At 33.8% G+C, this 27,248-nt stretch overlaps 4 protein-coding genes across 5 annotated transcripts; 2 read left to right on the top strand and 2 right to left on the bottom strand.

Moving 5' to 3' along the window:
• Positions 1-11,006: 11,006 nt before the first annotated feature.
• Positions 11,007-13,274, top strand: LOC120272144 (putative serine/threonine-protein kinase). The gene is made up of 7 exons (XM_039278900.1): positions 11,007-11,054; positions 11,459-11,604; positions 11,709-11,827; positions 11,911-12,121; positions 12,208-12,445; positions 12,667-12,817; positions 12,904-13,274. Exons 2-7 carry the CDS (start codon positions 11,523-11,525, stop codon positions 13,237-13,239), a joined length of 1,137 nt encoding a protein of 378 aa, XP_039134834.1. The 5' UTR covers positions 11,007-11,054; positions 11,459-11,522; the 3' UTR covers positions 13,240-13,274.
• Positions 13,275-13,373: 99 nt separating this feature from the next.
• Positions 13,374-16,650, bottom strand: LOC120272145 (clathrin light chain 2-like). Its single transcript, XM_039278901.1, has 3 exons — positions 16,126-16,650; positions 14,070-14,223; positions 13,374-13,976 (listed from the first exon to the last, which is right to left on the bottom strand). The coding sequence occupies exons 1-3, from the start codon at positions 16,554-16,556 to the stop codon at positions 13,551-13,553; spliced, it is 1,011 nt and encodes a 336-aa protein (XP_039134835.1). The 5' UTR covers positions 16,557-16,650; the 3' UTR covers positions 13,374-13,550.
• Positions 16,651-20,315: 3,665 nt separating this feature from the next.
• On the bottom strand, positions 20,316-24,365 carry LOC120272516 (protein ABCI7, chloroplastic). 2 transcript variants are annotated; one of them, XM_039279355.1, is made up of 4 exons: positions 23,458-24,365; positions 21,177-21,436; positions 20,706-21,017; positions 20,316-20,610 (listed from the first exon to the last, which is right to left on the bottom strand). In XM_039279355.1, exons 1-3 carry the CDS (start codon positions 24,319-24,321, stop codon positions 20,714-20,716), a joined length of 1,428 nt encoding a protein of 475 aa, XP_039135289.1. In that variant the 5' UTR covers positions 24,322-24,365; the 3' UTR covers positions 20,316-20,610; positions 20,706-20,713. The 2 variants fall into 2 exon arrangements, with proteins under 2 accessions (XP_039135289.1, XP_039135288.1); XM_039279354.1 differs by having other exon boundaries at positions 20,563-21,017; positions 23,458-24,364.
• A 1,302-nt stretch (positions 24,366-25,667) lies between these two features.
• LOC120272517 (lactosylceramide 4-alpha-galactosyltransferase-like) lies at positions 25,668-26,847 on the top strand. Its single transcript, XM_039279356.1, has one exon. It carries the CDS (start codon positions 25,825-25,827, stop codon positions 26,839-26,841), a length of 1,017 nt encoding a protein of 338 aa, XP_039135290.1. The 5' UTR covers positions 25,668-25,824; the 3' UTR covers positions 26,842-26,847.
• Positions 26,848-27,248: the final 401 nt, after the last annotated feature.

Genomic DNA, 27,248 nt, shown 5'->3' on the forward strand with positions numbered 1-27,248 from the left:
AGGTAGATCATCGACATAATCAATGATCTAATTCGAAACAAAGTATGAGGTATTTGGGAAGAGTATTATACCCATAAGGTACACCGTAAGGAGTTTGACAAAATTTTCTTCTTCTCCCCTCTGTCGAACAAATTGCTCAAAAGTTCTCTCGATGGAGTCTCCGTGCCTCGTAGGTTTTTGATAAATACCTCTTTCGAAAAGTCGAGCATGTTTTCTTCCTCGAACACGCATCGCGTCTCCATCATGACGCGCATCAAGAACGAGGGGCCACATCTTCAGTGCTTGAAAACTCAATAGACTTTCCCCGATCCTCGAATTTATCAGGGCGCCATCGTAACTTTGCAATAGAGAATCAAGAAGGGTCATCTCTGGAATACAGCCTTCCAAATTTTTAGGAAATGTTGGAAACGGTGTCCTTCAGATGATCTCCCAGTGTCGAGGGGTCATATGAACTTTCAATTCAGCCAAGGTCTCCACTACCGGTGTCAAGTAGCATCGGCCATTAACTAGGTTGACCGCCATAATCACAAGCCTGCGACAATAACAAGAAATTCAAAGAAGATTCACAAAGTTTTAAGCTTAAAAATATAAGATTTTTAAACAGTAAACGCCAATTATTAAAAATGAGATATAATATCAGAACAAAATGATCTAGTTTCTTAAATAGTAACAACAATATTTAAATGGAGACATACGTTTTTAAACTAAAACTCATTTTTTAAACGGAAAGATCATTTGTAAAACCACAACCATATCAAATGAAAGGGGAAACATACGTTATAAACATTACACAAATATAACAATCGAAAAACTATTTTGATCGTGTATACATACGAAAATATAAAACAAAACAAAACCCTAGCCGAGAAATCTCCCTGCAGACTAACGAAACACCAGCCGAGAAATCCCCTTGCAGACTCCAATATCTTCCAATAAATACAGAACCACAAAACAAAACCGAAAAATATTTCTTTATAACAGAATAGTTAATATAAAACCATAATCACAACTTCTTTCAATACCTTAGATTGCAAACTAATGAAATGCCGAATACTTGTGCATGACTTCTCTTTCTAGACACCGGTGGAAAGGGAAAAGCTGAAATTACATAGGATGTCCCGGTAGAGACAACTTCAGAAAGGGAAAAGCTGAAGAGGCGAGTTGAGAAAAAATAAGTATACGGCTCCAGTAAAGTCGTCTCTTGGGATTATCCTAAGAAAAACCCCCTACTTCTTCTCAAACCGGTGAAATGATTGCAGTGCCATGACTTCCTATGCAAGGGGCAATTTTGTCCATAAAATTTAAAAATAACTCCGTTAACCACCATTACATGCTTTGGGGGTTTGGAAAACATTGAGTTTAAAAGGAAGGAGTTTTTAGGGATTGCCAAATTAAGGGGGTGTTTTGTGAATATTACAAACTTAGGGTTTTTTTTGTAATTTCCACTTGATTTTATTATGGCATTAAATATGTTTTACATTAAATATTTAATAAGATGTTTTAATGGAAACGATGGTAATCTCCAATTGGAGATGTTTTTAAGGGAAGATTTTATTTTTTATTTTGTTTTTTTGCATATATTTAAAGTGGCATTGATTTCATCATGCCCATTAAATCGGTTTTATATTAAATCCTTCCTTTTTTTTGGTTTAAAAAATATTTAACAATATTTGTTTGATATTTAAATTGGTTTATATTAAATATTTAATATAATGTTCTAATGTAAACGGTAATCTAATAGGAGAGGGATTTAAAGAAGTTTTTTAATTTTTTCATATATTTAAAGTGACATTGATTTTATCTTGGCCATTAAATTGGTTTTATTAAAATTTTTTTCCTATTTTTATAACCTTATGGTTTAAAAAATATTTAAAAATATTTATTCGGTATTATATTAAATATTAAATATGCAAAAAAATATAGAAGACCAATAGATAATATTATTATATTAATAATATCTTGTAATCAAAACAGATGATTTCAATGAAGATTTTTAAACTCTTTTTTAAAGAATTTTCCCCACATTATGAACATATAGAATTTAATGGAATTTATTTCATCATGGGCAAGTCAGTTTTATATTAAACATTTAATAATACCTCCTCATAGGAACGGATGGCCTTTAGAAATTGAAAATCTTTGCTAAATGTTTTTTGAATTATTTGTTTACAAAAGAATAAACAACATTTATTTGACATTACATAAAATATAATAAATAAAAAATAATATGTTATTAATAAAAAAAAATTATAACTAAATGAATAAAAAAATTAACGACATTTGTTTGGTATTACATTAAATTTCAACATGGGCTTTATTTTTTTAAAATTACTAGTAGTTTCTTATTTATTAAATTATATAGATTGATTTTATGAGGAGATGAATAGACAATTGTAGAAGAAGATGAAAAATTTAAAATAAAAGAAATTAAATGATGGTGTTAATATATATATTTGAATAATAATTATTTTTCTTGGTATAAGTTTGTTTTTCACATAAGCGGTAGTGAAAAGCCAAGTAAATGTTATGCGAAAAAAATTTTAAATTTATTTTTTTCAAATTATCTACACAAACTATTAAATTGGATATATAATATTCTATTTATTAATTATCATCAATTAAGATATTTAACTTTTCTTTAATTTAACTAAATCATCTCAACTATCTTTTTAAAACTAAAAATAATAAATTAAAATTTTTTTTTATTTTACTATAATTCTTAATCATTTATATTTAATGTCTAAACTACTTTTTTTTTTATCTTATTTAATAATTTATTTCAAAAATACTAAATTTTTTAAGCTTAATTTAATGTTTTTATTACAATATTGTTAGAAGTTTATTAAAAAGTTTCTTCTGATTTATTTCTATTATATATTTTTATTTGTAGTCTTTAAATATATTCATTTCTCGATACTTAATCTTCAAACTTAGTTTGATCAGCTAATTTGTTAAAAAAACCGAAAAAAACAAAACAAAACCAATAAAAAAAAACTTTGCCATGAAATTAGCAATATTGTAATTGTAAATTTTTTAAATTGCAAGGATAGAGAGCTTAATTTGTTTTTAATATATTTTTATTCAAATTTGATATTCTTTCATTATTTTTTTAGTTTTTATTTATATAACTTACGATATTAATAATAGAAAAACTTTAATTGTGCTTATTTATTTATGTAATAAATGTCCATAAATTTAAAGTATAAAATAATTTTCATTGTATGAGTTATTTAATTATATTATTTTTATAGAGTGTTTCAAAAATCAAATGTAAATTTTTTTTATTACATTTAAGTTTTTATTTATATTATTTATGATATTAATAATTAAAAAATAATAATTGCATTTATTTATTAATACAAAACTCCGATGTGAAGCCGGGGAGAATGCTTAGTATATATATACTATTAAAGTAGATGTATAAGTAGGTTTGAGAGTAATTCAAGAAATAATTTAAATATTTTTATTTATATTAAATATGGTATTAATAATTGAAAATTTTAATTGCCTAATAGGCATTAATTTCATCATGGGCATATTAAAGTAGATGTACAAACTATTTTAAGAGTGATTCAAAGAATAATTTTAACATTTTCATTTATATTAAACTAGGAAAATTCTCTTGCTTCGCTTCGGGTTTTTTTATTTCTTTTTTCTTTACAATTTTGATGGTTGTAAGGCAATATTACATATAGACATAATTTGAAATAAAATAGTTTAATTAATGAAATTTTAAAATCATGCGGAGAGCTTTTAAAAGAATAAATAAAGCAAATGCAAATGAAATAATACTTAGCACAAGAACTATTCAAAAAATAAAAATAAAAAATAGAATAAAAATGAAAAGGTGAAGGAAATTTAATTACACAATAATAGATATCACAACCTCTTCTTGGAATAAGAACTTTAGGGAATTAGAACATAAAAGAATCACCTTTTTATGGATATATGGATAAATCTTTAGAATATTTTATCATGGATTAATTCTTGTTCTATAAACTTTAGACTATTTTACCAGTACTCTTTTAAATCTTGTAGATTCCAATCAATATTTTCTTCCGAAATTAGAAGTACATTAAACATAAAGATAAATTTTAACATTTTACGTTTAATAATAGTTGTTTTTGTTTAAGTTATTTTATTTCCGTTTATCAATCCGGGTTTTTTTGTTGAAGCTAACACGCTTTTCGCTTAGCGCCCTTGCCATCGCTTAATTTACTCGCTTTTTGTTTATCCGATTATGTTAGAGCGCATTGTTAAATGTTTTACTTTTAATTTGTTGGGTTTCAATAGTTTTACATTATATGTTAATGCGTATCTGATTAAGTTTACTAATTTTTGTTTAATAGTTTTGGTTTCTGTTTTATGAATACACTTTTTTTACGCTTTAACAATAGGTTTTTGTTTAAGTTATCTTGTTTCTGCTTAATAATTCGGGTTTCGCTTAAGGTATCGGATTTCGCTTAATAGTCTTGCTTTCGCTTAACAATAGTTATTTTTTTGTTTAAATTACCTTGTTTTCTTTTTATCAATCCCTGCTAGTGCAATCAACCCCATGATAAAATATTCCAACAATTTCAAATTTATCCATACAAAAAAGAATCGACATGAATCGGATGAATTTGAATTAAAAAACACACACATACCAATTAAGAATCTCAAGGGGATCGACATAAGTTCTAAATCGCTCCTTCCTCTCTTACAAAAAACACCGAATACCCTCCCCTCCTCATCCTCCTTCCGCTCGACCGATTTCTTCGGTTCTCTAAAAGTACAACACATCTCTCATTAGTATATCGATTCTCATCGGGCCTCTTCCTTTTCAAGGCCGAGCCTTTCCCACCGACTTCATCAGTCAAGGCAAACCCAAGAACCCATAGCAATGTAGGTGGTGATGAAAAATAGTCGAGGCCACTAGAGATCCTCGGGTGAGGCTCAAGGTCTTTCAAAAAATATTTGAAAGATGGGAAAAAACTGGGTTATTTTAAAAAAGATGATGTGCTTTTTTTCCACCATTGTTGAGGGTAAAAATGGAATTCAATCGAATGAATTAGTATGCAATTAATCGAAAGGGGAAAAATGAAGTGAAACAAAAATGAAGAGTTGTCCTAAGCAAATTCAAAAAGTCGTAAGGGGTTGTCCGGGAATTTTTTAAACTGTTAGGGGGTAAAAAATAATTTTCCCTTGAAAATATTGAACATGTTTTAATGTTAATTTAATGTTTTTATTATAAAATTATTAGAAGTTTATTAAAAGTTTCTTCTGATTTATTTGTATTATATATTTTTATTTGTAGTATTTAAATATATTCATTATACTTAATCTTCAAAATTAGTTTGATAAGTTAATTTTTTTTTAAAAAAAATACAAAACAAAACTAATCAAAACCAAACAAAAAAAAACTCTGCCATAAAATTAACAATATTGTAATTATAAATTTTTAAATTGCAATGATAGAGATGCTTAATTTGTTTTTAATATATTTTTATTCAAATTTTATGTTTTTTCATTATTTTATTAGTTTTTATTTAAATCTTTATTTATATTACACTTATTTATTTAAAACTTTAATGGCACTTATTTATTTATATAATAAACGTTCATAATACCTTTGAAATCCAAATATACAACAATTTCTATTTGTATGAGTTGTCTGATTATATTATTTTTATTGTCATGCTCCGACCCTCGCCGGGCACGTGGTAATTGCCGCGGCAACAAGGAGTGGGCCCTACATTGTCCCACCTCATAGTCACCGTAAGGCTCAAACAAACTTGCTATCGCAACTCATTGAAGAACAAGACAACTCCACTATAGAACCAGCTAGAGTTCCAAATACAACAAAAAAGGTACACATACAAAATACAGGAACAATACACAAACTCATTTCTAGTGGATCCGTAAAGTTTACATGCACATTGCACACTAATCTAAACAAAGGAAAAAAGGCAGGTCATTCTACTGCTTGTCTAGCACAACCCAGCCAACATCGTAGTCTGAGAAAGGAGAAAAGAGAGTAGTGAGTAACAGACGTTACCCAGTGAGTGGTGACAGCATAGATATAACAGAGTAATAAAACATTTCAGATAGTATTAACCACAATAATAATAACATATAAAAGTAGTTTCAAGTATTCAACAAGTGAACATATATCACAATAATTCATAAATGGTGATGGTAAGTAACATTTTCAAACACATTGAGCACCGCTCAAAATACAGACTGGCCTCAAACAATTCCCAAGGTAATTGTAGCCGTGACTAGCTACGAGGCCACCAAGGTGTTTTAAGACTTTTAAAATAATGTTGCCTTCCTTGGTGTTAGCCACTGAGATCCCTGTGTAGTGACCCCTTGTTTCTCACATATAAGATCCCCTGTCAATGGCTCCGCGCACCTCTTGACCAGGATAAACTCAGGGTTGACCACGCCACCTCCAATCAGGCCAGACCGTGGAACCCCACACTGCAGTGTCGGACTAAAGTCCGCTGTCGCTATCAAAATCCAAATGCCGCAATGCAATTCTTTCCAATTCCAACTCGAGGAAATCAAGCATATGATGCGTAAATACGGAAATATACATTAATCTATGTTCCATTTGCATGTAAAGTACATTTACATGTAAACATGTTTTTTCACAATAAATACGCATAAGTATACTAGAATCATTTTGCCCAATAACTCCATGCTCAAACTATTTATATATAAATAGCAAATGAAATCTGGTTTAGCATCAAAATTTATGATATAAACTATATAAAGAAAATGCTATAATACTCTTATTAAATCTATGCAATTAACAATTAAACCACTCACAACCAGTCGTCTCGCCTCGAGACACGCTCACTGATCGGCAGTTTTCTTCCCCTTGGAAGATGCCTCACCACCTAGAATCAATAAGGGAATCTAAGAACCAAAGAATACCAAAATAGAAACTAAAATGCATGCAAATACTTTGGTATATGTTGAACATGTAACTCTAGAGTTTTAGGGGAAAACGACATCATTTTAGACCCAAACGACCTTAAACCAAGGTAAAACTACTTCTAATGGATTCCAAGTAAGAAGAGCTTCGATTTGGACCAAAGAAATACAATAAAATGCCAAGGTTTTTTTTGGTGCTACAGTAACTTCGGATTTGCTATATTATTGCTACAGTAAAATCGGACCTTATTTGATAGTTTCTTGCCGATTTACAACGCTAAATCATAAAAAAATTTTTACAAACATACACAGAAATGAATCACTAGATATAGGGCTTCGATTTGAGCTTAAAAACAACTCAAACCAAGGGTATTTCTAGGGTTTCAAAGATTTTCAAAAAAAATTAAATACTGAGAAAAAAATACGAAAAAAAACCTTGAATCGAAGTCTTACGAAGCTTAGGAGAATGAGAGGAAGAGAATATGAGTGTTGATTCGCCCAAAAAACTGACTTTTGTTTTTAAAAGAAGTGTCTTGGCCGAAATGAAGAAAGAAGGAATGAAAACAAAGAAGAAGAAAAGAATGAGGAATGAGAAGCCATGTTGCTTCTTATCCTTTCATTCAGATTTTCAATTTTTGTTTTATAGAGAAAATAGAAATTACTAAAAATACCTTTTATAAGAAAAAATAGAAAGAAATGAGTCTAAAAGATAGTTTTGCCCTGATTTTCGGTTGGTCAATAATGCTACTAATGTAAAATGACCATTTTGCTCCTAATACATGCACAAAAATCTAAAAATGCATAAGATCAAAAATCTAGAGTGTTTCAATAAATAAATTTATTTTTATTGTTATTATATTTAAATTTTTATTTATCTTAATCCTGATATTAATAACTAAATAAATTTTAATTACAGTTATTTATTTATACAAAACTCAAATGAAAGGGGAGAAATACTATACAAACAAAAAGCATATGGGCGGCGTGCAACTCACATTCATGACATATATCTGTCATCACTATACCATCATGAAAATATTATATTTTATCTCAATGAAAATGATTTTAATGCAATATGTATATATATATATATATATTAATAGAACAAGTAAATTTTCAAATGTGGTGGCGCATTCTCCACCTCTCTTTTTTTTTATATTTTCTCCATAAGTAATATATAAATATATAGAGAAACGTGAATCGAAATTTTAAGTTTTATTAAAGATTTAAATGAAAATTTAATTCTCCTCTCATCTAGTATTATTGATATATTTATAAATATAGATAAGACTGTGTTAGTTTTGATTTGTTATTGGAAAAATTAATTTTTAATTTTTGAATTGTTTAATTAATTAGTTAGTTAAAAATTTTTCATATAATAAATTATCTTGAGCTTTAATTGGTAAAAAAACAAGGTGTTTATTATTAGTTGTCTTCATGGTGGAAGACTTACTGGTCTTTGACTTCGAAAATAATAATTTGAAATAAAATCTTGAACAAAATCTATCATGTGAATACAGTTGTACTTCACTTAAGAAAACAAAGATTTTTTAAGCAATTTATATTAATTAATCATTAATGAGAATAATATACTTTTGACTTTGAAATATTTGCTTTTAATTATTTTAATTGTTGTAATGGTTAGGTCCCTACATGATGAGTATACCCATACCCATACTTATTCAAATAGGGTAATACCCTCTTTGATCAGTCCATGTACGGGTAAGAGCATTATTTGTTATTTTTTGAACGGGTAAGGGTAAGGGTTACATGTACGAGTAAAGGTCTTGATATACTCTACTCATACCTTACCCGTTGCCATCTTTAGGAGTTACTGTAAAAATTATATGTGCGTGACATGCGAAGTGTAAAACTAAGAAGAAAAGGGAAGTGAAAAAGGGAGTTAGGGCTTGAGTATAGGAGAATGAGCGGCTTTCTTAATTGACCGTTCTATTGATGACACGTTTTATTTGAGAGCATTTTATTGATGCCTTTAAACTTGTTTTACTTTAATTGAATCAAGTTTTATGGCGTGTGAGTTAGTTGTGACATCACCTGTGAGTTAATAATTCTTTCAATAAAGAATTCGAACCCTCACCATTTTATACGCCACACCAAGAGATTTATTTTGATGCGGCTAATCACTTGAACTAAGTGATTTTGGTAAACGTTGTTATCTTTTTGTTAACATAGTAAAAATGTGTGTTTCATTAGCTTTGATAGTATTTTACATCAGATCCTATTTTCGTACTCATAGAGAGAAAGAATGGATATTCATATCATGAAAATTTCATAATTTAGCACGATTATAATAAACGTGCTGAGGTCATATTTATTACACGTTTTTAATTTTCACACAGTGCTACAATCGGAAGAAATCCTGAGAATAGTACTGGGAACAATACTCCCTTACAAAAACCTTGCTGATTACAAATTGAAGTAGATGATTTGAATACGGTAGCTATAGTATTCATTTCGGTTTCTACAATACAGTGCTGAGTGGTACCCTACCAAACCCATTTGATTTTATACCACACCTTCAGTTTCAACGTTTAGTCCAAAATCACCAAACCCATTTACAGCATTCTTTTAAAATTCATGCTGTTAAAAGCATGGACACTGTCTTTTTTATGTTGTAGCTTTTTATATCACAATCTGGTAATAAAGTTAGCATAAATGTCAAAATTGAAATTGGAATAAGTGAAATTTTAAATTTTTGAATCAAAGTACAAGTTGGAAAATTTTACCGATTTTGTTTTGAAATAATATAATTCTAGGACTGGTCAAGCAATCGAAGACTACAGACTGGAATCCTAAACACATAAAAAAAAGCAATTGTATATATATAGATTTTATACAATTTTATCTTTTTGTCAGCAAGCAAGACTGAAATTCACCTAATATAAACAAACATAGTTTTATCTAGTCTAATCAAATTTAAACTAATTAATAAGTAATAATTAAAATTTAAATAAAAAAATTCCATATATATATACATATTCTAATAGAGAATGCTTATTTTATTTTAAAGTTTTGAAATATGACATTTAGTTTTTTTAAAGTGGAGCACTTCACTATCATTTGACACATTTAGTTTAGTCCCCTTAACACTTGTCAAAGCCCCTCATTTTTGACCAAAAGATTTCACATTAACTAAATCCAACAAATTCACTCATTTTATAAATTGAATCAATGTCACTTTCACATTCACTATGAGCTTAATATATATAAGATATCATTAATATAATTTTAGCATCTAATCCTTGACTAAGGGAAAGTGGATTAGATTTCACATTAATCAAACCTTCAAATCCACCATTAAACCAAATTGAATTTCCAAGTAATAACTTTCTTAAATATATTGGAGTTATTGGTCAAAGTACACAACGTGCTTGAATTTACTTTATTAGCTGAATTTTATTTCAAATATATATTAAGTAATTTTTTTCATTATTATTTCAAATTTTCTTGTCTTAATTTTTATATTTTTTTAAGTAAAAATTCAAAATATTAACATAGATTAAAACGCCAAAGAATTATAATTCAACTGTATTGACTCTATTATGAAAAATGTTAGTGTGAGAAATTCAAGTCTTATAAAACACAATGGTATAATTGATCTTCGCATGTGAGTATAGATTTACGGTTCAAATTTTATGTCACTGGGTAATAGACAAATAATTCTCAGCATGTTCGGACTATTTGTTGTATTTGTTAAAAAAAAAAAACCAATTAAAATACGAGACACGGTGTAGTCAATCCAAGCGGATCTATACGACTATGATTAAATTTATTTATTATATTAACTAAATCCCATAATGTGGTCAAGATCTTGGGATCGAGAGCTGGCAAGATGAACGGCGATCCATTAGCCGTCTTATGAAATGGACGGTTGATCAACGAAGACTTCGCGTTTGTGTTCCCATCCGTTGGCTTCTCTTTCGTCCTCCGCGTTGGTTGTGACATGACAAGACTTTTAAAATTATGGTCTGAGTTTGGTGCCATCATTTCAATATTTATTTATTTATTTATTTTTGGTTTTTCTTTTATCCTTTATATTTATAAGTAGAGGTATTGGATTAGTAGAGAGTTTCTCTTCATTCGTTCTTTGGTTTTGCTTTTCTTTTAATAAGGTATTCCCCTTTTTTTAACTTTGAATACTTAATTATTAGTTCATTGATTGAAAACAAGCTTGATTGATTGCTTGCTTGCATGAATTATTTCTTGATGTGTGTTTTGTTTGTGTTCCAAAAAAAGGCAATTAAAAGAGAAAATAAGTGAGCATTGGATTTAATTATTGTTGTTTTTGTTATAGAGAATTCATTGATAGAAAACAAGCTTATATATGATATTTGTATGAATTATTTCTAGATTTGTTTTCATATATGGTTGTTATGTTTTCAGTATGATTGTTATAATCTCTTTCAAGATGTGTTTTCATATCATTATTGTTAATATTTGCTCATTGTTATTATCATGGATTAATATTTTCTCCAAAATGATCATCATTATTAATATATGTTTAACTTCTTCACAGATTCAAGGAAAAAAACCAACATTAATAATCATTTGGATCTCATTAGTACATCACACAAAAAGATATGAGTTTCTGCTGTTTTGATGCATTATTTGCCGGTATAAAAGATAAGGTCACTCCTTATTCTCAAGAAAACACTAATTATGGTAACCAATTTATACCTTTTCTTTTCATTATATATATATATAATAAATTAAATCATGTTATTTTATCTGAATTATATGAACCATGAAATTATTTTTTTCTGCAGAAAACTCACCAGTCAAGAAGAACATAAAATTCTTTACTTACAATGAGTTAAGTTCAGCAACAAATGATTTTCATCCGAGCAATCGAATCGGCCGAGGTGGTTTCGGAATTGTATACAAGGTATGAATATTAATGTAATGCTAGCATTTTGTTTGATTTTTCGATGAATTTATAGATTCTTAAATTAAATTTATAAATGACAGGGAGTTCTCAGGAATGGATCAACAATAGCTGCAAAAGTACTCTCTGCTGAATCAAAACAAGGAGTTAATGAGTTTCTGACAGAGATTAACACAATTTCGAATGTTAAGCATCCGAATCTTGTTGAGCTCGTCGGTTGCTGTGTTCAAGGATCGAGTCGGATTTTGGTTTATGAATATGTTGAAAATAATAGTCTCGACCGCGCATTACTTGGTAAATTAATCTGTGAAACTGTTAAATATGCCGAATATAATGTTGAATTATTGTGAGGACTTATTATATAGTTTGGATTTTTATAGGTCCGAAGGGGAACAGATGTAAATTGAGTTGGAGCTCAAGGTCTGCAATTTGTTTGGGAGCAGCAAAAGGGCTTGTATTTCTGCATGAAGAGACAAGACCACATATTGTGCATAGAGACATAAAAGCTAGTAATATTCTTCTTGATCGAAACTTTGTACCGAAGATCGGAGACTTTGGTTTGGCGAAGCTTTTTCCTGATAATGTTACTCATCTTAGCACACGGATCGCGGGGACAATGTGAGTCTTTCGATATCATTTCGTATGTAAACTCTTATTCTGAAAATTCGGCTAACCAAACAACGAAAAATTGTCCACCAAGCTCATTAATTAGAAAATTAAATTTTAATTTTGATTAGAATTAACAATATCAAATAAGGAACACTTGCTAATAGTATCATTTTAGCATGAGATTTATGTGAACCAAATTTTAACATTTCTGTTACTATAATTTCATGCAGGGGCTATTTAGCACCCGAATACGCAATGCACGGTCAATTGACTAAGAAAGCCGATGTATATAGTTTCGGTGTCCTCATACTCGAGATAATCAGTGGCAGAAGTACTTCAAAATCCACACATTCAGACACAGAACAAGCCCTATTAGAATGGGTAAGCATTCTTCTTAAAATGAATTTAAAACAACAACTGAGAATATCGATAATATGAAAATTAATCAAAGTATGCAATGTACACAGACATGGCAGCTGTATGAAGAAGAGAAACTGACAGACCTTGTTGATCCAAACCTTAAAGAGTATCCAGAGGAGGATGTTAAGAGGTTCATCAAAGTAGCTCTTTTCTGCATACAAGCAGCAACAGCAAGAAGGCCATCAATGACTCAGGTTGTGGAGATGTTGTCAAAGCCAACGATAAGAATCAAAGAGAAGGAGCTGACGGCCCCCGGCCTCTGGCACAAGTCTTCGGCAACCAGCACAACAAGTTCAAGCAAGTCACAGGCCAATGATACTTCGCCTATGTTATCTGTAACTCCATTGACCGCACCTTCGGTCACATTGATGTTAGCCAGGTGACGCATGTATATCACCAGCCAATATCATTGATTCAATAGTTATCCCTGTTTGTTGTGTCCATTCTTTAAGTAGTTGTACAGGAGCTGAACTGTAGAACTCAATCCTTCAGTATACATAACCATATAATCTTAATAGAAAGCAACATAGAACTTCTCTACAAATGATAATGTAAACCAAGAGATCCATATTTCACACGAGTCTCTAATGCAAATAGGGGAACCAAAGCTCATGATAAAGTCATAGTAAACAAGGGGGCAAACAGCATTTGACTTCTACAGTAAGAGATTAATGGTAAATGCACCGGCAGGTGCTTATTCTGCAGCAACTGCCACTGGTTCTGTTGTTGTGTTGCTCTCAACAGGTGGTGCGGTGGCTGCCTCTTCCTTGGATGACGGTTTGCCATTTGCTGTGGTGGTTCCTTTCGGGGAACCCTGTTTCTTTGCGGCAGCGGGAGCTCCATCCTTGGCAGGTGCAGGAGCAGGGGGTGGTGGTGGTGGTTTCATGTGTGGGGGGAGATTGTGTTTCAGCTTCAGAAGTATTTGACGCATTCTAGAAAGATCAGTGGGCTTGCCAGGCTTGGGGCCCTGAATGACAACAATTGATGGCTTCTTGTCTTGATCTTTCTTCCCTCTCCTCTTCTCGATGTTGGGCACCTCATTGGGGATGAGTTCCGCAATTGCTTTCCAGTACTGCTTATCTGCATTTGTGTGGAACTTCTCTTGATTGGCCAGAAATAGCTAGAACCATAGAAATACATGTTGTTTAGTGGTAGAATTTTGGGAGCAAAGTTTTGGTCATTTCCAAAAAGTAGATGCACCTAGCTTCCATACCTTTTCTCTTTCTCTGTTGTGGATCTTGTTTGTTTCACAATTCACCTTCCTTTTCTCATAAAAACCCGTCTTGTATTCATCAGCTTCCTTGTAAATTTGTTCCCTCAGTTCCTTTTCTCTTTCCTCTTTCTGCTTCAGAAGTTCAGCATTTTGGCTGCATGATTTAAGAGAGGATTATTCTTTTCACTCCAACATGCAATCAGAAAGCAGCCAAAGATGATATAAATTAAAATGGCCACATAAAACTACAATATAAGCATTAGACACTGTCAACAGGTGATGCATCACCACGACTAATTGTCATCTGCTGCATCACAAGTTAATCAAGCACAAGGCACAGCACACAGGAAAAAAAAAAACATGACTCTATGCTGGCCACATCAGAGATGCATAAATTCATCAAAGGAAAAGAATAGGAAAACCTTGTATCATCTGCTAAGAAACACCTTGATGCAAACAAAGTCTCACATTAAGATTTCAACCATATCGACTGTAGGATTCAATTAGCCATCTGTATCATATCATTCCTGGGGGAGGTTGATCTTTCCTCAAAATGTAACTAACAGCTCACAAAGACTAGTTCACTACTTTAAATTGCCCATATTTTAAAACCATTCCTGGAAAATCTCCCATGTCTTAGAGTAAACCTCAGCTAGACATCTGATCCTCTCATTTTCATATTACTATGGGAGCGTTTGTTTCATGGTTTTATGGGTGGTTTCCTACAAACTCCTGGAGAGCAAATCAAACTCCCATGTTTGTTTCAAGATATCGAAATAAAAACATGTTTTCACAGGAGCTAAAAATCTCATAGAAATTTAAATCAAATTCTCATCTTAAACTGATTGAACACCATAACCATTACAGCTGGATCCATATACCAAATTAAAGTCAATCTATGACCTAGTTCTTCTAAATGTTGTTTCCCACCATATTCAATATATAATTCAAACCATGTTCCTAATATTCCTCTGTAGCATATCATGCCAACACCAAAAATCTTTCGGACTTTTGGTTCTATCTTTTAACTGTGGTATCCAATCGACATGTTATTACATACCTTGGTGTAGTTGTGCCCTCAACACACAGTATTTAGTTATTCAATCCTCCCAGTTGACTTTTTTGTACAGAATGTGAGCTGACACATGCTTGAATTTAACACTACTATGTCTGAAAAAGCCATTGCTAGATATAAAACAATGTATTTTAGCTCATTACACAAAAATATACTACATCCAGGAAAATCTTAACTGCCAACTTAACACATGCAAAAATCGATTCTCACCCAATTATATTAATCAGATGTAGAGATCTTAAAGTTAAATCACGGAGAAATTGAATGACAGCAGGATAAATCAATTACTTACAAGAGGAGAAAAAAATTCTATAACAAATCAAAGAGGTCCAGTACTACTTTAAGGAAATGAAAAAAAAAAGTTACATATTTATGCTTACTCTCACATGATCATTTTAGCAACATCTATACTTAAGCAATTCATCAAAACTATTAAGTAATCTGAAAATGAGAAAATAACAACAATTTGCAAAAGAATTCAAAATCCATCCAAAGAAACAGAACATTTCTACTGAACCTAAATCCACAAAGAAAAAAAAAACAATAGAACACTAAACCAACAAGCTTTGATCATTAGAGAACAAAGGGAAATGAATTAGCACCTAAAGAATCCAACTTGATCTGTGATTGAGCACAATAAATACCAAGCTAAATGACTTATAGCGAAGGTATCATCATTCTTAAATCTATTCAAACATCAAACTTGTGATTTAGTAAACAATCTACATCAAAATCAATATTTACCAAACAAAAGATCTATTGATAGTTCTACCACAATCATCACTCTGGGACATAAAAAAATCAAAGCCATCAAACAGATTGATTTATCATCAACAGATAACCAAAACAGAAGCAGATCTAGCAAATAACAAGCCAATAACTTCACACGAAGATAACCAAAACGAATTATAATCTAAATCTTCAACAGATCTAAACAAATAGAAACGTAGACGAATCAGATCTAACAAAAAAACAACTCACCGACGCCATTCCCGCAGGAGGAACCCCTCCTCCGGTTGCATCTCACCAGGCGGAGGCAGCGTAGGCTCATCGGAGAAGATCGCATCATGATCAGCTCCACCATTGGCTTCTGGCATCTCAAAAGGGGACGAGAACTCCTGATGTGGTTCAGGACTGTACCCAAACGGCTCCGGCGAGGGAGGGAAGCTACCCCCACCGCCGCCACTGCCAACGGAGACATGGTGAACATGGACATCGCCAAATCCATCGTCCGGCACATCCTTCGGCGGATCCTCTTCCGCAGCGAAGGCCGAGAAGGAGTCGTAGCGTTGGGAAGGGAGGCGGGGGTCATAGCCGATGTAGCCATCGTCGTCAAAGGGGCGGGTGGTGGCGGAGTTTGGCGGCGCCGCCTCGTGGCCGTCGGCGCTGAAGGCGTCGAAGGAGTTCGACATGGCTTCGATCGAGATCGAGATCGGGATCGAGGAAAATTTTGGGGGTGATTTCGCGGTGGAGTTCTTGCTCGTTGGAGACCTTTTTTATTATTATTATTATTATTATTATTATTATTATCTTTGAAATTGGGAATGCTTTGGGAGTGAATGGGAAAGTTGTTGCTTTGGGGGTTTTTTAAAATTACCATGTTGCCCTCGTATTAAGAGCTGAATTACCATCCGTTTGGTGGCAATGGCAAGAAACTCGTGGGATTCGTTTGGTGTGATCTCAAAAAACGAAGGTCCATTGGTATAATTCTGATTAAGATTTACTCCATTTTGTGTTCTTTCCATTATTTATTTGCTGTTTTGAATTCAAAGAGAATTATAATTTACTTCCTTTGATCTTTTTTATCTGTCGTTTTTCTATATTTATTATTATTTTTTAAATTATACTTAACATTTTATTTAATTCTTTTTTTTAAATTAAATATAAGAGAGAAATATAAAGATATAAATTAGGGGTGATTTTGAAAAAATAACTAATTTTTTAAAAAAAAATTTGTGAAATAACTAAGTTTCTTTGGTACGTGAGATTTGGTTAATGACAACAGAGGAACGGAAGAAATATATGATAAACTTTTATTACTTAATACAGTGTCTATAGAGTTAATAAATTTCTAAAAATCCGATAAGTTACAATAACTGGTGTATTTTTTAATAAATAACAATAATTAGTGTATTTTTTGTACATATCTGTCCTTTGATAAACCCATAAGTAGAGGATTTTTATTGCCTATTATAAAAAAAAAATAATTGAATGTTAATGTTAATAATAAATTAAAGTGAAAATTGCCAAAAACACCTTGTAAGTTTACAATATTGCCAAAAACACCCCATTAGTTTTTGCACTCTCAAAAACCCCTTCCTTTTTGAATACAATGATTTTTTTAAACCCCCAAACATCTAATAGTGATTGATAGAGTTAATTTAGAATTTTTTTGGACTGAAATTGTCCCTCAAGTGGGAAGTTGTGCAAGTGTGATAGTGTTTGACTATAATGCCTCGGTGCAATGAGCTTTCTATTTAAAACGAGCTTTTTATTTAAAAATACGATGAGTATGAGGTCCTGCTTTAAAAACGAGTTTCCTGCTTAAAAACGAGTTTCTATTTAAAATGAGTTTTTGTTTAAAAATGAGTTTTCCTGCTTAAGAAACGAGTTTTTGTTTAAAAACGAGCGCTCTGCTTAAGAAACGAGTTTTCTGCTTAAGAAACGAGCGCTTTTTGTTTAAAAAACGAGGTCTGCATTTAAGAAATGAGTTTTTTCATGGGCAGTATTTATCACCCCCAAAAATCTCTTTATCGAGATTGGCGGGCCAGTGAGACAAAAGCACGCGGCTCACAATCACTACCACGCTGCATGAAAAATGGGATTTCAAGTTCGGAGAAAAAGTGCAACCTTTCCGATGCCTTCGCCGACGACGAGGGAGTACGCGGTCTTCCCCGAGGTCGACGACGAAGAAGATAAAAAGAGATAAGGCCGACGACAGTGGGAAGACGACTGAAGACGAAGACTAAGACGGCGAGATCGAACCCCTCACTCCAGCGCCGCTTCCTCCCTCCGCTCCTCGTCACCGACTTAGGCACCATGGATCCAAACCCCGGAACGATCCCTAACCCTAACCCTATTGCTATCCATGTATGCGGTCTCCGCAATGAGAATGGTTCCGCTCAAGTTCACTCGCACTTTATCCGGACGCCGCCACCAAAGACCTCACCACTCCGACCGCCGAGGAACGTCGCCAACCTGGATCGCCAACGCCGATAAAGATTTTCTCCTTTAAGACCCCACACGAGCAGTGCACCTTTCGAGATCGCCGCCAGATCCGGAGCTCAAGACTCAAGCCGCTCAGCGTGATCGCCGACGTACGAGATACTCAATGTCCCCTACTCAACGAGGTCTCTGCTTAAAAAATAAGCTCTCGCTTTAAGAAATGAGTTCTCTGCTTAAGAAATGAGTTCTCTGCTTATACGCTTGTTTTGTCTTTGTTTAACCATCGATGCTTTCCGCTTAATATATTGCGCTACGCTTAAAAAGTGCTTAAATATCGCTGTTTCTATTTAAATACGTACGAGTGCAACCTTTCGACGCCTTCGCCGACGACTGAGGAGCATGCGGTCTTCCCCGAGGTCGACGACGAAGAAGATGAAAGAGATGAGGTCGACGATAGGGAAGACGATGAAGACGAAGACGAAGACGGCGAGATCGAACCCCTCATCGCGCCGCTTCCTCCCTCCGCTCCCTATCACCGACTTAGGCACCACGGATCCAAACCCCTGAACGATCCATAACCCTAACCCTATCGCTATCCATGTCACGGTCTCCGCAATGAGAATGGTTCCGCTCAAGTTCAAATCTGCTCTTATCCGACGTCGCCATCGAAGACCTCACCACTCCGACCGCCGAGGAACGCCGCCAACCGGATCGCCAACGCCAATAAAGATTTCTCCTTTAAGATTCCCACACGAGGCAGCCACCTTCGAGATCACTCGCCGATCTAGAGCTCAAAGACTCGCCGCTCGCATGAGATCAACGACGTACGAGATACTCAACGTCCCTACTCAACGAAGTTTCTGCTTAAAAATGAGTACTTTTGTTTAAAAAATAAAGCTCTCCTGCTTTAGAAAACGAGTCTTTGCTTTATACGCTTGTTTGTCTTTGCTTTAACCATCGATGCTTTCGCTTAATATATCAGCGCTTACGCTTTAAAAAAAGTGCTTAAATATCGCTGTTTCTATTTAAATATGTACTGAGTGGCCAAGATTAATTGGTTTTTATATCCGAGGATTAATTTATCACGTAAATATTTGTTTTTCTCGCTTTAAATATTAATGTTTTTGTTTAAAAATGAGTTTTATGTTTAAAAACTGAGGTTTCGCTTAAGAAATGAGTTTTTGTTTAAGAAATGAGGCTTTCGCTTAAGAAATGAACTCTGCTTAAGAAATGAATTCTGCTTAAGAAACGAGTCTCTGCTTTAAAAACGAATCTGCTTAAGAAACGAAGACATACAAAAAGGAATGCAAAAAAGAATGAAAAATGATGCAAAAGCGTTTAAGAGCAATGATGAATTTCATAACGCAGGTAAAAGGAAGTTAAACAACAAGGAAGGGTTGTTCGAGCGATGCAAAAACTCACAGGTACTGCTTTTGGGTAAGCTTTTTGAAATTATCGAGGGTAAATGCGAATTTTCCCTAAATTAAATTATAATTTTCATTATCGCCTTCATTGCTTTATATTAGGAGACAATTACTTCACAATAGGAAAATGATATTTTTTTTTTCTCAAATAAAAAAAAGTTGAATTCATTTTTACAATAATTTTTGAAATTACTGACAGTTGTGACTTATCTATATTTACTTAAAAAATATATATATATAATTTTAACTTTTTTACAGCTCTGCTTTCGATTTGGATTAGTCCGTTAACACAAATATATGAACCTTGTTGATGACCTCAGACTAACTCTCTACAAAAAATTGTCCTATATTTTGTATTTTGACCTCTTTAATCACCCTTGCGGTTAAAGGCTCCATACCTGCTTCCCTTTTAATATATTATTACAAAGGTGGGTTATTTTTTTTTTAAATTTATCATCTAAAACATTTAAAATTCTCACATAACATTGATGGAAACGATTTATTTATCTTGCTTAATTCCTAACAACCAGTTAAAATTGCAACCAAATGTTTATTTGCAAATCATTTTCATTTTGACTTCAGGCTTGGCTGATCACCCATCTTAATTCCAAACGCACCGGTTCCATATGCTGTCAAACAGAGCATTAATAGAGCAACCTAATTTCTAAGGTAATAATATACCCCACAATTGACACAATTCTTAAATAGCTGTATATTCAAAGAATGACAACACCACCTGTTCACCAATTTGTATATATTTTTATAGGAAATTGACTTAAGGCTGGCAGAAGACATTCAATTCTGGAAAGTCTCATTACCTCCCATTTCCTTGGCTGGAAAGTCGGATTACTCATTTCTCATTTCCCTTTGCTTTTTCCTTCACAAATATGAATATAATTAAACAAACAGTGAGGCATAATTTAATAAGGATACAAATGGCATAAATTTTAAGCAGAATTAAAATGGTGCTACCAATTGCTCTATTTAGCTGCCAACAGCTCCTTAAATCGACTGGTGACGGACTCCTGGAGAGGAACATAGGGAATCCGAGTTATCACCTCTTTCCCGAATGCAAAGACGAGAGCTTCTCTTGCGGTCTGAAGATCAATACCACGAGTCTGGAGATAGAACAGCTGATCTTCTTCAAGGTCACTGATGGCAGCACCATGCGAACACTTGACATCATCTGCGATGATTTGGAGGTTAGGCTTTAAATTGGCTGTGGCTCGAGGTGCCAAGAGGAGTGTTCTTGTCAGCTGCCCAGCATCGGTTTGTTGTGCATATCTAAGAATTAGAAGCAAGAACATGAGTCCTAAGAATCACATTTGTCTATGTGAGATCATGGTCACAAAATGTGAAATTAGACACTACTATGATAATAATGGAAGAATATAAGAGACATTTCAAGTGAGAAATTAACATTACAAGCATCGAGCAGAATACCTGTTCACCTTTATGTTGCCATCAAATATAGCATGACCTGAAGAATCTGATACAATGCATTTGTGAAGCTGTCGGGAAAACCCTCTTGGATAATCAAGGACTAATTTGCTGTGTAGATCTTGTGTTTGATTGCTCTGTGCTATATGAAATGCTGACATTTCTGTCACAGTCTCTGGGCCTAATTGTTGAATATGAATATTATGTCTGCTTAACCTTCCTCCAGTACTTACCTCAACAAGCTCATAGGTACTAGCTGCTTCCTGCAAAAGATGGAACACAATATCTCAAAAGGTGTTTATTTTACGGTTTAAATATTTGAATTCTGCATGCTATAACTTATTTATAGTAGGGCGACAGAACCAACTTTCATCAAAACAGAGGAATATTTTTCACTTTTACTGAACAACTTCAGGAAAAGATGAACACCATTTAATCCCCACTCCCAGAAAGGACTACAAAAATCTGCAAGCATTTGAGAGATAGAAGCCATCACTATGTTGTACCAGTTAGTAACTTAGAATATGCCGAGTCCCATTAAGAGATCGATAAAATTGGAAAAGGTCCTTAGATCACCTTTATTGTTCATTATGAAGTGGCCCGTACTTTGGGAATGCCATGGTGTGGTTTTGGCTTAATACATTGACATATCATTTTAGTTTGACTATTCATCAAATACCATGCTGTCAACTACATAAGTGATCAAGAGACCCGCATCGCCAATAGGATTAATTAAAGCCAAATAGGCCAGATGTGGTAGCGATTTTCTTTCTAGTTTTAGTAATGCTGGCAGGCTTTTTGAGTCAAGTGAAAAAAATGCACTAGGCAGTAGTATGGACAGTAAAATTCCACTGATCATAAAGGACAGGCAACTGGAAGGACAAAAGTGATGATTAAAAAAGTGTTAAAATTTTGACGAGGGACTGAAAGCAGAAAAAGCAGCCCGACCACACCGGACAATAATATTATTGTTCTCAGATTATGATGGAAAGATTTTATAACCATTAAGGAATTTCTGTTTTGCTGTGAATAGAATAGAACCTATGTCACCGAACCACACACGCAAAAGACATATAGCGATGGGAGATATTTCATTCAATAATGGCCTCAGTTCGGGGCACCATTGACTAGGAAAAGTATTTTACCTTCTCTCACTGAAAAGACCAAAAGAGGTGAAAAAGCATGTTGGTGATGAATGGTAATGTAAAATTCTCGCAACCTTACTGTTCATGTCATGGTAACACAGGGATGACATCCTTGTCATTGCCCCTATGGCCTCCATAGATTTAAAACCTAGCATCCACTGATGCCCTGATGATAATGACCTTAAATCCATCAACAAATGCTGACCAACTGCGATTGGGCTTATTAACGTTGAAGTGTCTATTACAGCACAATGATAAACAGTCTACTACTACTTCTTTAACCCCATTATGGACTCTTTATCCAATAAAAAAACCTTTACAAATAAAACCTTCAATGACTCAAGTAGGTCATTATCAGCAGGTGTTAACATTGCCCAATGCAAATACTCAGTTGATGGTGCCTGCTTAGCTTGCAGTAAAAACTGTCAATATAGAACATGACAATTATGAAGGTGGATGAACTTATTATATATGTGGCAACCTAATTCAGTGATCCCCACATTATGCAGTTGATATGTACTTTCAAGAATTAGGTACATTGATTAGAATGCTTTCAAGAACTCCAATATAAAGCTTTCTTTGCCATGGCTGGGTATCACCAACTAGCAGATTGTAAATTACAATTTTCTACAGACAAAACAAAACTTTGATAAATTGCCTAAAATTAAGGCGGCCCTATGTTGGGTTTATCACATTGATTGGACATGAATCCTAGAGTGGAAGCTAAGAAAGAACACAGCTCAGTCCTTTTACAGAAAGCAAACATACAGCCATACCATTTGTGGCATTTGCCTTTTGCTGATTCATTTGACAGAAGTTTATGCCATTTATTGAACACTTCATAGTCAAGAACAACACCTTTGCATCCCTAAATAGTCTAGACCATAGTTCCTATCAAAACCATCAATCAATGTAATAACCTCGTGAAAGCACAGGTAACTAATTAATCCCAATACAAAAGACTAACAAGCTGGCTCACATATCCACAATCTTTAACACAAAAAAACACTCGCTAAAGACAATGCAACATGACAATTCTCTATAATAATCTAATGCAAATAAAGAAATTTTCATTAAAAAAAAAAACTCTTCTTTTATCCCTAAATCAAAAGATTAGCTTCAAAACCGATAGTAGGTACCTGCCGAGCAGAGGTCCACTTAATATGTGCGGCATTCAAAGACTGCCTCTGCACATACGAGTGTTTCACCATCCCACCTTCACCAATCAAGATCTCCATCGCGGAATTCGCCCAGTAGCACTTCCCCTCACAATCCCCAATGCCCAAATGCTCCTCCAAAATGGTCAGCTCCGCCCTCTTTTCCACCACAAGTAGCACTCTTGGATTCGAAACCGGCAACCTCCCACTCCCCACCTCCTCCCCTTCCGTCGAGCAAAACACCAAATGCAAAGGTTCCTCAACAACTCTCACACCCTCCGGCACATAAACAACCAGGACATCAGGGGTGCCAAGCCCATTTAGGTCCCAGAAGAGGTCACCATCCCGAAACTCAGAAGCAGTCACGGCGAGGACGCGGTCAAGGACGGGGCCGGGAGGAAGAGAAGAAAGGTAACCAGCAACGACGCCAGAGGGGAGGGAGGAGAGGCGAGACAAGGAAGGCACAGGATGGCCATCAGCGACGACGAGAAGGTTAGGAGAATGAGAATCGAAGCCAGGGTCGGAAGGAGGGTTTGGGGAGGAAACGGGGAGAATTTGGGAGGATTTGAGGAAGGAGGTGTCGGTGAAGCGGAAGGGCTCGTCCTTGCGGGAAGGCCATGGTTTGGAGAGGAGGGATTGGGAGGAGAGTGAGCGGAGGGATTGCAGGGAAGGAGGGGGGGAGGAGGGGAGGGAGTCCTCGAGCTTCTCAGCGATGGAGAGGACGAAGGGGTCGGAGAGGGAGGCACGAATGGGAGCTAGGGTTTTGGGTTTAGGGTTAGGGTTAGGGTTTGGGGAGCGGAGACGAAGAGGAGGGAGGAGAGAGGAGGAGAAGAAGGTGATGGCCATCGTTGATCGTCGCTGAAGGATGGAAGGGTATTGAGAAGTTGGGCCTTATTTTGGATTTCGTAATGGGCCGGCCCGGATTTTTAGCTCATATTACTTATAAGTCCTCAGACGTTTTTAATTACTAGTTAGTCCCTGGGCATTTTTTAATTGCAATATAATCCCTCAGCATAAACAACCTCCTAAATAGTCCAGACTGCTTAGTGTTTTTATTTTGGGAATCTAGCTTTAAAGGTTATGATTTGGCTCTTTGCTTTTAGTTTTTATTGTAATTTGATCAACTGAATATACACTATTAATAATTATCGCAAGTGTCATACTACATGGTACATTTTTTTTAAAGAGTTAGTATTTGAGCTGGCATATACCACGTGTCATTGTCGTTAATGGTATATATTTAAATGATCAAATTATAATAAAAATTAAAAGTAAAAGATCAAATGGTAACTTTTTAAAAATGAGTGACTGAAATAGAATCACATCAATAAATAAGGAACTATTTTAAGTTGTTTACAAGAATCATTCGAATTAAATATATACACACAAATAATGTATTAAATGCAAGGTTATATATATATATATATATATATATATATATATATATATATATATATATAATGCATTTAATCTTATAAAAATAAAAAAAATTAATTCACATTTTTTAAATCATGTGGTCAATTTCATTCATATATATGTCTCTTTATTCTTATTGATATTTTTCTTTTTCTCATTCATCTTGAACCTTAATTTTTTATAAATCTTCCTAAATTTAATTTGTTTTTATATGATAATTATCATATCATTTCAAAAAATGACAAAAGACAAAAGAAGATTAGCTTTCTAATCTAAGCTCAAGAGATTTTTTTAAAAATTCTAATTCAAATAAAATATTTGAAAATTTAATATTTGAAAATCCTCATTAAATAAACATCACCATGGAATGAATTCAACAACCAAAATCATTAGTTAAGCGGCCTAAATCCTATGCACTACCTAAAAATATTTATTTTGTTATTTTTTTAATATTTTGGTTTTTTCAATCTTATGATAATGAATAAATATGTTTGTATATTTAAGAAAGATAAATATATTTATCTTTAGAGTAACCAAAATCTTCAATATAGATATTAATTAAATAAATCCTAATGACTTTAATTTTTATCTTAACTTTTTAAGATTAATTTAAAAAATAAATAAATAAAAGTACATGAAAAATGGGGTAAGTGAGATCACACAAAATCCTCACCACCATCAAAGTTTCCATTGATTTCATCCCTTCCATTCATTTCCATGTTTATGATCTTCAACCTTTTCTTCAAGCTCTAATCAATGTCATCCATAGCCAAGAATTCTTCAAAACCAAAGAAATCTCTTTCTCTTCTTTTCCTCCTCCCAACTTCCTTCACCTTTGCCTTCCTACTCTTGGCCTTGACTAATGGCACTCTCTCCTTCTTCTCTTTACCATCACCCTCCATTAATGAACTCAAACCAAGCTCTTCTCCATTAATGAACATGTCCATCTTGATCTCCAAACAAAGAGCATCCATGAATGTGAATCCCAAGAAGATGATTATCAACTCAAAACTCAAGTTCCTCAAACCAAACAAGCACTCCAAGCTCTTCTCAGCAAGAGTATCCAAGTTCATCAACTCCTCATGCAACCTTCTCTTCTTTATGACATGGATATCCTCATCCACTTACTTTGGACCAAGAGAACTTCTTTCAATGGAGAGTGTCTTCAAGTTCCACCCAAATGCATGCCTGCTCATTGTCTCAAACTCCATGGACACTCCCAAAGGTGCAAGAATACTTAAACCCTACAAAGACCAAGGCTTCAAAGTTTTAGCCATCTCACCAGACTACTACAACATCTCCACCTTCTTGTTCAGAAAAACTCCGGCTGAATCCTGGTTCAAAAAGTTTATCCAAGGCAGCATTGATCCAGGTGAAGTCTCTATAGGCCAAAACATGTCAAACTTGATAAGACTTGCAATTTTGTACAAGTTTGGTGGGATTTATTTGGACACTGATGTAATACTTATGAAGAGTTTGCATGGATTGAAGAATGTGATTGGAGCCCAGACTTTGGACGTGCATGGGAATTGGAGTAGGTTAAACAATGCAGTGATGATATTCGACAAAGGGCATCCACTTGTTTTGAAGTTCATTGAGGAGTTTGTGAATACATTTGATGGGAGGAAGTGGGGGCATAATGGACCATATTTGGTATCAAGGGTGGTGGAGAGGGTGGCCGGAAAGCCGGGGTTTGATTTCAGTGTGTTGCCACCGCCGGCGTTTTATCCGGTGGGGTGGAAGAAGATGGAAGGGTTGTTTGAGAGGCCTTTGGATGGAAGGCATGCAAGATGGGTGAAAATGAAGGTTGAGAGAATAAAGAAGGAGAGTTTTGCATTGCATCTTTGGAATAGGGAGAGTAGGGAGTTCAAGGTTGGAGAAGGGAGTGTTATTCAGAGGTTAATTAAGGTTTGTTGTGTTCTTTGTGATCATTTTCATGGTGAGTTTTAATTGTGAATAGAGTTCATGAATGAATTATGGACAGATTTTTCAAAAAACAAAAAAAACAAAAGAAATGAGTTTATGATTAATGTAATATTGTGGATTAGTTTCTTTAATTTGTTTGGATGATGGGGTTTTGTTTTAGTTTAATTAGTGATTATTATAAAGTCTTGAATTGTTGGTCATTTTTTAGCATTTATGTAGGGGAAAAAGTGTAATTATAAATGAATTTTAGAGCCCAGTGTTTTTGATAATATTAGTATTTTGTTAAATTAAAAAAAAATGGTTATATTAGACAAAGCGGCCGGATTCGATTTCATCTAAAAGTTTAATTTAAATGGATTATATAAAAATTTTTACTTTTAAATTTCATTTTAGATTTTGCTAAATTTTAATTGCAATATTAGATGAGACTT

This window comes from Dioscorea cayenensis, chromosome 11, assembly GCF_009730915.1.
Source record: "Dioscorea cayenensis subsp. rotundata cultivar TDr96_F1 chromosome 11, TDr96_F1_v2_PseudoChromosome.rev07_lg8_w22 25.fasta, whole genome shotgun sequence".
NCBI classification, from domain to species: domain Eukaryota; kingdom Viridiplantae; phylum Streptophyta; class Magnoliopsida; order Dioscoreales; family Dioscoreaceae; genus Dioscorea; species Dioscorea cayenensis.

What these genes read in the sequence shown, in the direction of transcription:
- LOC120272144 (XM_039278900.1), top strand. Translation starts at nt 11,523, where the DNA reads ATGAGTTTCTGCTGTTTTGATGCATTATTTGCCGGTATAAAAGATAAG. An exon ending in GTTTCGGAATTGTATACAAG is followed by an intron (nt 11,828 to 11,910) that starts GTATGAATATTA and finishes TATAAATGACAG; the next exon opens with GGAGTTCTCAGGAATGGATC. An exon ending in AACAAGCCCTATTAGAATGG is followed by an intron (nt 12,818 to 12,903) that starts GTAAGCATTCTT and finishes CAATGTACACAG; the next exon opens with ACATGGCAGCTGTATGAAGA.
- LOC120272145 (XM_039278901.1), bottom strand. Translation starts at nt 16,556, where the DNA reads ATGTCGAACTCCTTCGACGCCTTCAGCGCCGACGGCCACGAGGCGGCG. An exon ending in CTCCTGCGGGAATGGCGTCG is followed by an intron (nt 14,224 to 16,125) that starts GTGAGTTGTTTT and finishes TAAATCATGCAG; the next exon opens with CCAAAATGCTGAACTTCTGA. An exon ending in ACAACAGAGAAAGAGAAAAG is followed by an intron (nt 13,977 to 14,069) that starts GTATGGAAGCTA and finishes CTATGGTTCTAG; the next exon opens with CTATTTCTGGCCAATCAAGA.
- LOC120272516 (XM_039279355.1), bottom strand. Translation starts at nt 24,321, where the DNA reads ATGGCCATCACCTTCTTCTCCTCCTCTCTCCTCCCTCCTCTTCGTCTC. An exon ending in AGTGGACCTCTGCTCGGCAG is followed by an intron (nt 21,437 to 23,457) that starts GTACCTACTATC and finishes CATCTTTTGCAG; the next exon opens with GAAGCAGCTAGTACCTATGA. An exon ending in GGCAACATAAAGGTGAACAG is followed by an intron (nt 21,018 to 21,176) that starts GTATTCTGCTCG and finishes TCTAATTCTTAG; the next exon opens with ATATGCACAACAAACCGATG.
- LOC120272517 (XM_039279356.1), top strand. Translation starts at nt 25,825, where the DNA reads ATGAACATGTCCATCTTGATCTCCAAACAAAGAGCATCCATGAATGTG.